Below are 12,406 nucleotides of genomic sequence, written 5' to 3' on the forward strand. Positions count from 1 at the left end.
AAGTAAATACAATATAGCAAGTAAATGGAATGTAAATCATGTAGTAACCAAAAATGTTTTTAAACATATCAAAATATATTTTAGGTTCTTCAAAGTAGCCACCCTTTGCCTTGATGACCGCTTTGCACACTCTTGGCATTCTCTCAACCAGCTTTACCTGGAATGCTTTTCCAACAGTCTTGAAGGAGTTCCAACATATGCTGAATACTTGAAGGCTGCTTTTCCTTGGCCAAATAGTCCTTACACAGTCTGGAGGTGAAAAACAAATGATAACCAGCATGGCTAAGTGTGCCTTGAATTCTAAATCAATCACAGACCATGTCACCAGCAAAGCACCATCACACCACCACCTCCATGCTTCACTTCACGGTGGGACCACACATGTGGAGATCACTCGTTCACCTACTATGCTTCGTACAAAGACACTGCGGTTGGAACCAAAAATTCTAATTTGGACTCATCATACCAAATGACAGATTTCCACCGGTCTAATGTCTATTTCTCATGTTTCTTGGCCTAAGCAAGTCTCTTCTTATTGGCGTTGGGGGTTTTTCACACTGCTTTACTACAGTAAAATTGCATTGGCCAGGAGTATACTATGTTCCCTGCCATTTATGTAGCAGATTCTTTCATCCAAAGTGACTACAGTAAATGCTTAAAATCAAACCCTGTTGTTACTAGTGTCATTCACAACTGAGCCACACAAGAACATTACTATACTTTAAAATGCAATACATGGTTGCCATATGATTGTGGAAGATGTCTGCACACCTTGTTTGCCCACACATGGGATAGAAAAAAATGGACATTTGATTTTCAGTCAATTTTGATGGGTAGTGCAAGTGAAAAGCCGGTGAAAACAGTGCAATGTACTGTAGCATATTACTGTCAGCCCTTCAAGGGGCAATTTTGAAACATGTGCCTTGCATTTTTTTTTGCCATTGGATTAATGGGTTGTTAAAACCAACTACATTGAGAAGAAATCATAATGTTGTGTTTTGGTGACTTAAACCAATGTTTGTTATATTTCAACAGTGAACTTATATTTTGTATCAATGGTTACTGTATGTGGGTGAAAGATGTCTCAAAGCAAAATGAATGCACAATGAAAGGTTTTGAATGCAAGACCGAATGTGTTTTTAAAATTCACCGAATACTTGTGAAAATGGCACCAAAGGGATTGAAAAAGAGCTCAAGGAGATCTGATTCGATTAACCTCGCAGCTGTCCTTCATTCCAAAGGTTACGCAACGATTGGAACTCGTCAGGTATTTTCTCCAGCAACCGTTTTATTTTTGTCAAGACGAAACCGTTTCCACTAGTTACCACAGTAAAAAATGGCTAGCTCGCGGCTAGGGTCTAAATTCTGAAACTAAATATACCAACTACAAAACGTATTAACGTTCCTAGCTAACAGCAACATTTTTGTTTTTGACTGTTATAATTCAAATGATATTGTCGTGTCTCCACGTGTTATGGATACAATTGAATGAGAGTTCAGATAACCAGCCGAAATAGCTCAGTTGGGAGAGCGTTAGACTGAAGATCTAAAGGTCCCTGGTTCGATCCCTGGTTTCGGCAGGCAATATTTTTGGGCTCCCGAGTGGCGCAGTGGTTTAAGGCATGCAAATCTCAAGTGGTGTCACTAGAGTTCCTGGTTCGAATCCAGGCTGTGTCACATCCAGCCGTGATTGGGAGTCCCATAGGGCAGCGCACAATTGGCCCAGCGTCGTCCGGGTTTGGCCTGGGTAGGCCATTGTAAATAATAATTTATTCTTAAAGGATTTGCCTAGTTAAATAAAGGGTAAATCAATCAAATGTAAAAGACAATGAGCAACTCAACGTCCATCGAAGTTGAACGGTAAAATGCGGTTGAGGTTTCGCGTAGGAAGTCCCAAGGATCCCGGATAGCACTAGCTCCTTGGCACATGACACTGAGTATAATGACTGGAATGTTTGTCAGACTGGTACGAAGACTAGCATGGGAAAGATGTAATATATTGTCAATGTCATTTCAAAGCCATGTTTGTTAAATTGAGGTCTAAGTAATGTATAAAAAAAAGTAAACTAAAACTCTTAATTATGTGTTTGTCAGTGATGAAAAGGTAAATAAAAGGTTAAAGTCTTAAATAAAATATTCGAAAAAGTTTTACAATGCGACTAGAATTCTCTGTTTACATATAAATTAATAAAAAGCGGCTTTCAACAACTGTTTTCTTTCAAATTGTGCATTCGAGTGTAGAGTACTCTAAAACCAATTTACTGTTAAAGGGACGAGCTGCACATGAAATGGAGTGGGACAAGTTCAACCACTAGATGGCGACATTGACTTGGTGAGCTGCTGCTGGTGAGATCTGGGTCAGAATGCTTTTCTAAAGTAATCAACAGATGACTGTCAAATGTTGACGCTTGCTACGAGGCGAGACTGAGGTCTGCCCTGACAGTCCTGCCCAAAACTTCTTCATCAACGGGAAAGTAAAATACAGATATAAGTGTCGCAAGCGGTTGTCATTCAACCCTGCATGGAATAAACAGAAAAAGATTGATAGAAGAGGCAAGGTAGCTAGCTAGCTGGCATGTCACTGACAGTGCTTGGTGGCTATGCACAACGTTAGCCTACAGTACCTAGCTAGCTTGCTAACGTTGTTGAATGGCATGCTAGTAGGCAATAGCACTGGGCATATTCTTCTTTAGCATGTGGTTTAGCTAACGGCAGTATCTTTATTGCCCAATGTGGGGACGAAAGAGACAGCTGGGACATTGGCAGAAAGCTTGGCTAGCTGCAGTAGCTAACCAAGAACTGGTATTGTGCCGCAGATCCAGTTTCACCAATGGCATTCTCATCGCGGAGGACGCAATGACACCAGACGAGGAGCCGCGGGGTGACTGACAGTCTTCAGGAACCCGACCATCGAAGTAGCTAGCTACTACTGCTGACAATCTGGGAACATGGACAATTTTTCCAAATGCATCCAGAGAAATATCTCTCCCAGTGGATCAGAATGTAACGCAAGAAGGACGGATCATGTAGAAAAGCTTTCCAGGCAGACCAGGGCATGTAATGAACGGGAACCGCACACATCATGCCAACATAACACGCAACGCATTGAACCAGAAGGAAGCATGACAGCAAATTAACGTTTATTGTATCTTTGTATTTATTTTGCTGAACAACATTTGGTTTAGTCTGGCTATCACCACTGGTTCCCAGATTTCATGTACTAGTTCTATCAACCGTTGTCTGAGATCAGTCAGAATTTAGATTTCATGATGACGGTGGAGGGTTCCACAATAAAGAGTCGGATCAAAAATCTTCTCCGCTCGCCATCTATCAAATTGAGAAGGAATAAAGATCGGAACCATAAAGAGAATCTCAGTAACAAGGTATGTATCCGGCGTGGATAGGATCAGTAGTAGACCATTATAACCAGCTTGTAGGTTTGCTATCAAACACAACGAGCGACCTTCCAGGCAATATCACGATAATGTTTATATAGGCCTAATTGAAATAGCGTTAATCTACAGGTACAATTACATGATCAGCACATTGCTTTCCAGTGGAAATAATTGTCTGGCTCCTCATAGAGTCCAGAAACATTACATATTTAGGGAAGTGTGTCACTGATCATAAACCAAAAACATGAACATTGCATGCAGGCTTATTCCCCCTTGCAGAACAACCCCATGGAGGTTGCTCGTACCATTAATCCTCATCCCTCATAGTAGCCTAGTCCTGTAGTTAACTCCATATATCTTCATCTTGAAGTAATTGGTTACAACTAGTATATTACTGTCCCAATTGCAGTTACAGTGATTCCTATGGACAAAGGCTAGGATATTTGCAACTGTAAGTTGATTATATAGGAGAACTGTTCCCTAGTGTTGCTCCCTTCGTGTTGACGTGAGAAAATGGCATGTGACACACATGGCATGTGACACCTACCTCTCACAGACAGCTGTGATCCTTCCATTCACATGTAGACTACAAGCTGCCTGTGTTTTCTCTCACACAAAGGCACACATGTGACCTGTGCCTGACTGAACCCCCTACAAAGCAATAAAGAAAAAAAACATAAGCCAAGTTAAGCTAAATCTCCATCTGTGACAATAACACTGTACATTTGAAGTTTAAGTCCAAGAATGTAATCAATATGACAAGGTTTCATGTATAGTAAAGACCATTTTATTTGTAGGTGTAGACTAACAGTGAAATGCTTACTTACTGGTCCTTTCCAAATAAAATGTCATTTGAAACATGCACCGTATACAGCAGGTGTAGACCACCGGGTAGCCAATAAATACTGACATGAGGACTAAATAAACAGTGAATAACAATGAAGAGTCAAAATAACATGACTATATAGAGAGTAACACTGTTGAATCGATGTGCAAGGGTACAAGGTAATTGATGTAGCTACACTATATATACAAAAATGTGTGGACAGCCTTTCAAATGAGTGGATTTGGCTATTTCAGCCACACCTGTTGCCGACAGGTGTATAAAATCTAGCACACAGCCATGCAATTTCCATAAACAAACATTGGCAGTAGAATGACCTTACTGAAGAGCTCAGTGACATTCAACGTGGCACTGTCATAGGATGCCACCTTTCCAACAAGTCAGTGTGTAACATTTCAAAGCTGCACCGTCAACTGTAAGTGCTGTTATTGGGAAGTGGAAACGTCTAAATAAACACAAATCCTCAGCAATCTACACAAAATACCCCATAATGACAAAGTAGGTTTTCAGAAATGTTTGAAAATGTATAATAATAATAATAATAATGAAATACCTTATTTTCATAAGTATTCAGACCCTGTGCTATGACAATCGAAATTGAGCTCAGGTGCATTCTGTTTCCATTGATCATCCTTGAGATGTTTCCACAACTTGATTGGAGTCCACCTGTGGTAAATTCAATTGATTGGACATGTTTTGGAAAGGCACACACCTGTCTATATAAGGTCCCATAGTTGACTGTGCATGTCAGAGCAAAAACCAAGGTAAGAGGTCGAAGGAATTGTCAGTAGAGCACCGAGACAGGATTGTGTCGAGGCACAGATCTGGGGAAGGGTACCAAACAATTTCTGCAGCATTGAAGGTCCCCAAGAACACAGTGGCTTCCAATCATTCTTAAATGGAAGAAGTTTTGAACCACCAAGACTCTTCTAAGAGATGGCCTCCTGGCCAAACGGAGCAATCGGGGGAGAAGGGCCTTGGTCAGGGGGGTGACCAAGAACCCGATGGTCACTCTGACAGAGCTCTAGAGTTCCTCTGTGGAGATGGGAGAGAACCTTCCAGAAGGACAACCATCTCTGCAGCACTCCACAAATCATGCTTTTATGGTAGAGTGGCCAGACGGAAGCCACTCCTCAGTAAAAGGCATATGACAGCCCACTTGGAGTTTCCCAAAAGGCACCTAAAGACTCGCAGATCATGAGAAACAAGATTCTCTGGTCTGATGAAAACAAGATTGAAATCTTTGGCCTGAATGACAAGTGTCACTTCTGGAGGAAACCTGACACCATCCCTACGGTGAAGCATGGTGGTGGTAGTATCATGCTGTGGGGATGTTTTTCAGCGGCAGGGCCTGGGAGAGTAGTCAGGATCGAGGCAAAGATGAACGGAGCAAAGTACAGAGAGATCCTTGATGAAAACCATCTCCAGAGCACCTCAGACTGAGAGCGAAGGTTCACCTTCCAACAGGACAACAACCCAAAGCACACAGCCAAGACAATGCAGGAGTGGCATCGGGACAAGTCTTTGAATGTCCTTGAGTGGCCCAGCCAGAGCCTGGACCCGATCAAACATCTCTGGAGAGACCTGAAAATAGCTGTGCAGCAACGCTCCCCATCCAAAATGACAGAGCTTGAGAGAATCTGCAGAGAAGAATGAGAGAAACTCCCCAAATACAGTTGTGCCAAGCTTTTGGCATCATACCCCAGAAGACTCGAGGCTGTAATCGCTGCCAAAGGTGCTTCAACAATGTACTGAGTAAAGGGTCTGAATACTTATTTAAATATGATATTAAAGTTTTTTATTTGTAATAAATTAGCAAACATTTCTAAAAAAAAAACTGTTTTTGCTTTGTCATTATGGGATATTGTGTGTAGATTGATGAGAAAAAAAACTATTTATTCCATTTTAGAATAAGGCTGTAACCTAACAAAATGTGGAAAAAGTCAAGGGGTCTGAATTCTTTCCGAAGGCACAGTATGTAGGGGTAAAGTGACTAGGCAACAGAATAGATAAGAGACTGAGCTGTAGCAGTAGCATATGTGGAGCAGTAACAGCAGTGTGTGTGTGTGTGTGTGTTGGGGTGTAAGTGTGTGTGGGTAGAGACCAGTGTGTTTGCATAGTCAGTGCAATGAAGTTAGTTAAAAAAAAGATTAAAAAAGGTCGACCGATTTGTGATTTTTCAACACCATACCGATTATTGGAGGACCAAAAAAAGCCGATAGCGATTAATCGACCGATATTTTTATATATACAGTATATCACAAAAGTGAGTACACCCCCCACATTTTTGTAAATATTTGAGTATATATTTTCATGTGACAACACTGAAGAAAGGACACTTTGCTACAATGTAAAGTAGTGTGTGTACAGCTTGTACGGTATAATAGTGTACATTTGCTGTCCCCTCAAAATAACTCGACACACAGCCATTAATGTCTAAACCGCTGGCAACAAAAGTGAGTACACCCCTAAGTGAAAATGTCCAAATTGGGCCCAATTAGCCATTTTCCCTCCTAGGTGTCATGTGACTCGTTAGTGTTACAAGGTCTCAGGTGTGAATGGGGAGCAGGTGTGTTAAATTTGGTGTCATCGCTCTCACACTCCCTCATACTGACTGGTCACTGGAAGTTCAACATGGCACCTCATGGCAAAGAACTCTCTGAGTATCTGAAAAAAAGAATTGTTGCTCTACATAAAGATGGCCTGGGCTATAAGAAGATTGCCAAGACCCTGAAACTGAGCTGCAGCACGGTGGCCAAGACCATACAGCGGTTTAACTGGACAGGTTCCACTCAGAACAGGCCTCGCCATGGTCGACCAAAGAAGTTGAGTGCTCGTGCTCAGCGTCATATCCAGAGGTTGTTTTTGGGAAATAGACGTATGAGTGCTGCCAGCATCGCTGCAGAGGTTGAAGGGGTGGGTGGTCAGCCTGTCAGTGCTCAGACCATACGCCGTACACTGCATCAAATTGGTCTGCATGGCTGTCGTTCCAGAAGGAAGCCTCTTATAAAGATGATGCACAAGAAAGCCCGCAAACAGTTTGCTGAAGACAAGCAGACTAAGGACATGGATTACTGGAACCATGTCCTGTGGTCTGATGAGACCAAGATAAACTTATTTGGTTCAGAAGCGTGTGTGGCGGCAACCAGGTGAGGAGTACAAAGACAAGTGTGTCTTGCCTACAGTCAAGCATGGTGGTGGGAGTGTCATGGTCTGGGGCTGCATGAGTGCTGCCGGCACTGGGGAGCTACAGTTCATTGAGGGAACCATGAATGCCAACATGTACTGTGACATACTGAAGCAGAGCATGAATACCCTCCCTTTGGAGACTGGGCCGCAGGGCAGTATTCCAACATGATAACGACCCCAAAAACACCTCCAAGATGACCACTGCCTTGCTAAAGAAGCTGAGGGTAAAGGTGATGGACTGGCCAAGCATGTCTCCAGACCTAAACCCTATTGAGCATCTGTGGGGCATCCTCAAAACGGAAGGTGGAGGAGTGCAAGGTCTCTAACATCCACCAGCTCCGTGATGTCGTCATGGAGGAGTGGAAGAGGACACCAGTGGCAACCTGTGAAGCTCTGTTGAACTCCAAGCACAAGAGGGTTAAGGCAGTGCTGGAAAATGATGGTGGCCACACAAAATATTGACACTTTGGGCCCAATTTGGACATTTTCACTTAGGGGTGTACTCACTTTTGTTGCCAGCGGTTTAGACATTAATGGCTGTGTCGAGTTATTTTGAGGGGACAGCAAATTTACACTGTTATACAAGCCGTACACTTACATTGTCAGTGTTGTCACATGAAAAGATATACTCAAATATTTACAAAAATGTGAGGGGTTTGCTCACTTTTGTGATATACTGTATATATGTAAGTAATTATGACAATTACAACAATACTGAATGAACAATGAAAACGTTTATTTTAACTTAATATAATACATAAAATCAATTTAGTCTCAAATAAATAATGAAACATGTTAAATTTGGTTTAAATAATGCAAAAACACAGTGTTGGAGAAGAAAGTAAAAGTGCAAAATGTTCCATGTAAAAAAGCTAACGTTTAAGTTACTTGCTCAGAACATGAGAACATATGAAAGCTGGTGGTTCCTTTTTAACATGAGTCTTCAATATTCCCAGTTAAGAAGTTTTAGTTTGTCATTATTATAGGAATTATGACGCGTCACCTATTTCTCTCTATACCATTTGTATTTCATATAACTTTGACTATTGGATGTTCTTATATGCACTTTAGTATTGCCAGCCTAATCATGGGAGTTGATAGGCTTGAAGTTATAAACAGCGCTATGGTTCAAGCGTTGCTAAGAGCTGATGGCAAACGCGGTAAAGTGCTGTTTGAATGAATGTTTACGAGCCTGCTGCTGCCTACCACCGCTCAGTCAGACTGCTCTATCAAATATCAAATCATAGACTTAATTATAATATAATAAACACACAAATGCGAGCCTTTGGTCATTAATATGGTAAAATCATGAAACTATCATTTCGAAAACAAAACGTTTATTCTTTCAGTGAAATACGGAACCGTTACATATTTTATCGAACGGGTGGCAACCCTAAGTGTAAATATTGCTGTTACATTGCACAACCTTCAATGTTATGTAATAATTATGTAAAATTCTGGCAAATTAATTACGGTCTTTGTTAGGAAAAAATGGTCTTCACACAGTTTGCAACGAGCCAGGCGGCCCAAACTGCTGCATATACCCTGACTCTGCTTGCACTGTTAATATTGCCTGCTAACATGCATTTCATTTAACTAAATGTGCAGGTTTTAAAAATGTATACTTCTGTGTATTGATTTTAAGAAAGGCATTGATGTTTATGGTGAGGTACATTTGTGCAACAATTGTGCTTTTTTCACGAATGCGCTTTTGTTAAATCGTCACCCGTTTGGCAAAGTTGAAGTAGGCTGTGATTTGATGACAAATTAACAGGCACCGCATTGATTATATGCAACGCAGGACAAGCTAGTTATCCTAGTGATATCATCAACCATGTTTAGTTAACTCGTGATTATGTTAAGATTTGTTGTTTTTTACAAGTTAAGTTTAATGCTAGCTTGCAACTTACTCACAGGTCCTTTTGTGTAACAGGTGGTCAGCCTACCAAACAGTCTCCTCGTGGATTGCAATGTAATCGGCCCTCATCGGCGTCCAAAAAGGCTGATTACCGATTGTTATGAAAACTTGAAATCGGACCTAATTAATCGGCCATGCCAATTAATCGGTCAACCTCTAAAAAGGATCAATGCAGGTAATCCGGATAGTCATTTAATTAGCTTAGGGCTGTTTCCAACTAAAATAAATCTTGGTCGACCAAGAGTCGCCTGTTCTTTCAACCAATCGATTGGTAGAAATGTCAAAACGTGTATTGTTCCATATATAGACAAATCAACTATATACACTGAGCTTGTCTGATGCTTTAAGCACACTGTTGGATTACATAATTAAGACACACAAATGACGAGAGAGTGTCCGACCAGTAATTGATTTGATTGGGCCGGGCCTGGCCTGGCTCAGACTTATTAAGTGTTACAAAAAAAAGACATTGAGTGACTGTGTGACTAGCACCTGTTGTCTCTCTCTCCTCTCTGCTACAGCGACCACCACAGAACATCAAAGTGTTTATCGTGCTGTCTCTGCTGCAGGGACCACCACAGAACATCAAAGTGTTTATCGCTCTGTCTGTGTTGCTTAAGCTGCAGTATAATTACAGCCATTTCTGACTGAAAAGTTTTGTTACCGTAATCCCTCATTTGTATAGGAAAAACATTCCTTATTCCCTCAACCATTGTTCTCTTTACATGACACATTAATGCATCACATGTACGTGACCAATAAGGCCTGACCTATAGCATATCGTAATCACATCAATAAATTGGTTATAACAAACTCCGAACACCATAAAATAGAGGCAGAGGACGTGACAAATAAATCCGAAACGAGGGAATGTTTACTGGTTTCTCATGAGGTAAAGGGGAAGTCGGATGTGTGGAATGAATTTGACTAGTTGTAGAAAATACTGGAGATCAACAAAAATATGGTAAGGAGCCAACACTGCGTGCATATTATGTGTCCCAAACGGGTGCTGTTAGATTACAATATAATTTTCTAACCGTTTGGAAAAATGTAAATGACACTAAATACATTATAAGCGTACCAGACAGTGGAGGCTCCTCAGAGGAGGAAAAATAGGACCAAATATAAAAATAGTGATAGATTTTTAGATAAAACTATATTAAATATATTCACATCACCAAATAATTGATTAAAACACACTGTTTTGCAATGAGGGTAGCACCATGGTGTAGCTGGAGGACAGCTAGCTTCTGTCCTCCAACATTGACTTCAATACAAACCTAGGAGGCTCACGGTTCTCACCCCTTCCATAGACTGACACAGAAATGATGACAACTTCGGGAGGACGTCCTCCAACCTATCAAAGCTCTTGCAGCACGAACTGACATGTTGTCCACTCAATCAAAGGATCAGAGAATTAATCTAGTACTGAAAGCATAAGCTACAGCTAGATAGCACTGAAGTACATAACGTGTTGAGTAGTTGACTCAAAGAGAGAGAAAGACAATAGTAAAACTTTTTTTAAATAAATTAATTTCTTCAAAAATGAAGGAGAAGCAAGAGAGCTTTTATGTAGTATTTTCTTTTCACTTACTTAGCTAGCATTTGAATACAGCTAATTAATTTAGCCTACTCAAACATCCGGCTCAAAAAGAGAGGGATGCTATGTTAGCTAGCTGGCTATGACTATCCAACACCGTAACTGTACACACTGTACTGCGTGATTGTAGCTGTTTTACTAATGCGTTAGTTGAAGTAGTAATGTTGACTCTGACATTAGATAAGATGGTGACAACAATGTAGGCTGTGTGTAGTGGTTAGCGACCATCATATGAAGGTTTAGCTTGGAAATGTTTTTTTCTCCTGGTCACAGACAGCTGGTGAGTTGTGCACTGAAGTCCACAAGCGAAGGGAAAAGGTGAAACGAGAAGGTGTTTGTATGTGGCTGCTATGAAAGTTAGCTGTGTTTGTGTGTAACCAGGGTTGTAGTCATTGCGCCAAATCTGTTGAAAAACGTAATTAAACGAAAGCAAACAGAACGAGACAGGGATAAACATACCTGAATTTGTCCAATAGACACTCTTGTTTGCAACTGTTGGACTAATGATTACACCCTAGATCAGGTAGATGCAGGCAAGAGTGCCCACGGCGGTCTTGAATGTGTCGCTGTCTGTCAACTTGATTACTCAAAATTATCTCGACCTGTGCACCTACAATGTAAACTTTCATTCATAGGCTAGGTTGTAGCAACCTCATGATGGGTATAGGGAAAATTGTAGTATCATGTAGTTGCCTAAACCTATCAATGTTACATTGAACTGGTTGAATGGAATATGATTTACTGTCATCCAATATGGTGTAATAGAAATAAGGCCATGCTCATTAAAAAAAAGTTATCCTCCCCCATCTTAAATGGCACCGACCACCACTGGTACCAGAGAGTTTGTTGTAACGTTTTTTTGCTAATCCTTTATTACAGCAAAGCCTAAAACCAGTCACGTTCATTCGTGAATGCAATTTCCGAAATGGAACGATTTATTTATTGTTTAAGCTAATTATTCAAGGCTTGCTTTATTTGAATTTGCCTTTCAAATCAAAAATGCTGTGTGATGCTCTGTGATGATATGAACGAATGTTTGATCCAGTATCCTATATGTAAGTATTAAAATATAGGCCTAAGTAAGTTACGGTATTAAGACTTAACAGGATGTGCTCTTAGGCCTATAGCTCTTGTGGATATACAAGGCTGCTTTACTAAGGCTACTAATGAGAATGACATTACTTATTATTATAATGCTGATCCTAATAGTAATAATAACAATAAGACGGATATCAAGAAAAAGGAGCGTTGTTTTTTTTTCTGACAATTTGGAACAGTGTAAATAACACTAAAGAAATTATAAATAATATCAGAGGCTGTTCTAACTTGTTAAAAACCTTTTTAAAGCCTTTATTACAGCAAAGCAAAGATTAAAAACTGTGAAAACAATCTGTGAAATTGTTTACTTGACAATGGAATTGGTGCTCATGGAATCAGTAGGCTATTAAACTAACACTCAA

General features: G+C 40.5%; 1 protein-coding gene and 1 non-coding gene across 2 annotated transcripts in view; both read left to right on the top strand.

Moving 5' to 3' along the window:
• The first annotated feature begins 1,507 nt into the window (after positions 1 to 1,507).
• Positions 1,508 to 1,580, top strand: trnaf-gaa (transfer RNA phenylalanine (anticodon GAA)). The gene has a single exon. It is a non-coding gene; the product is annotated as a tRNA-Phe (tRNA).
• An 812-nt stretch (positions 1,581 to 2,392) lies between these two features.
• The window catches only part of mapkbp1 (mitogen-activated protein kinase binding protein 1), a 75,940-nt gene continuing 65,926 nt past the window's right edge, over positions 2,393 to 12,406 (top strand). Inside the window, 1 exon segment of the mRNA XM_029688818.2 lies at positions 2,393 to 3,383. Within this exon segment, the coding sequence (XP_029544678.2) occupies positions 3,267 to 3,383 (117 nt within the window). The 5' untranslated portion in view covers positions 2,393 to 3,266.

Source organism: Oncorhynchus nerka, linkage group LG18 (assembly GCF_034236695.1).
Source record: "Oncorhynchus nerka isolate Pitt River linkage group LG18, Oner_Uvic_2.0, whole genome shotgun sequence".
NCBI lineage: Eukaryota > Metazoa > Chordata > Actinopteri > Salmoniformes > Salmonidae > Oncorhynchus > Oncorhynchus nerka.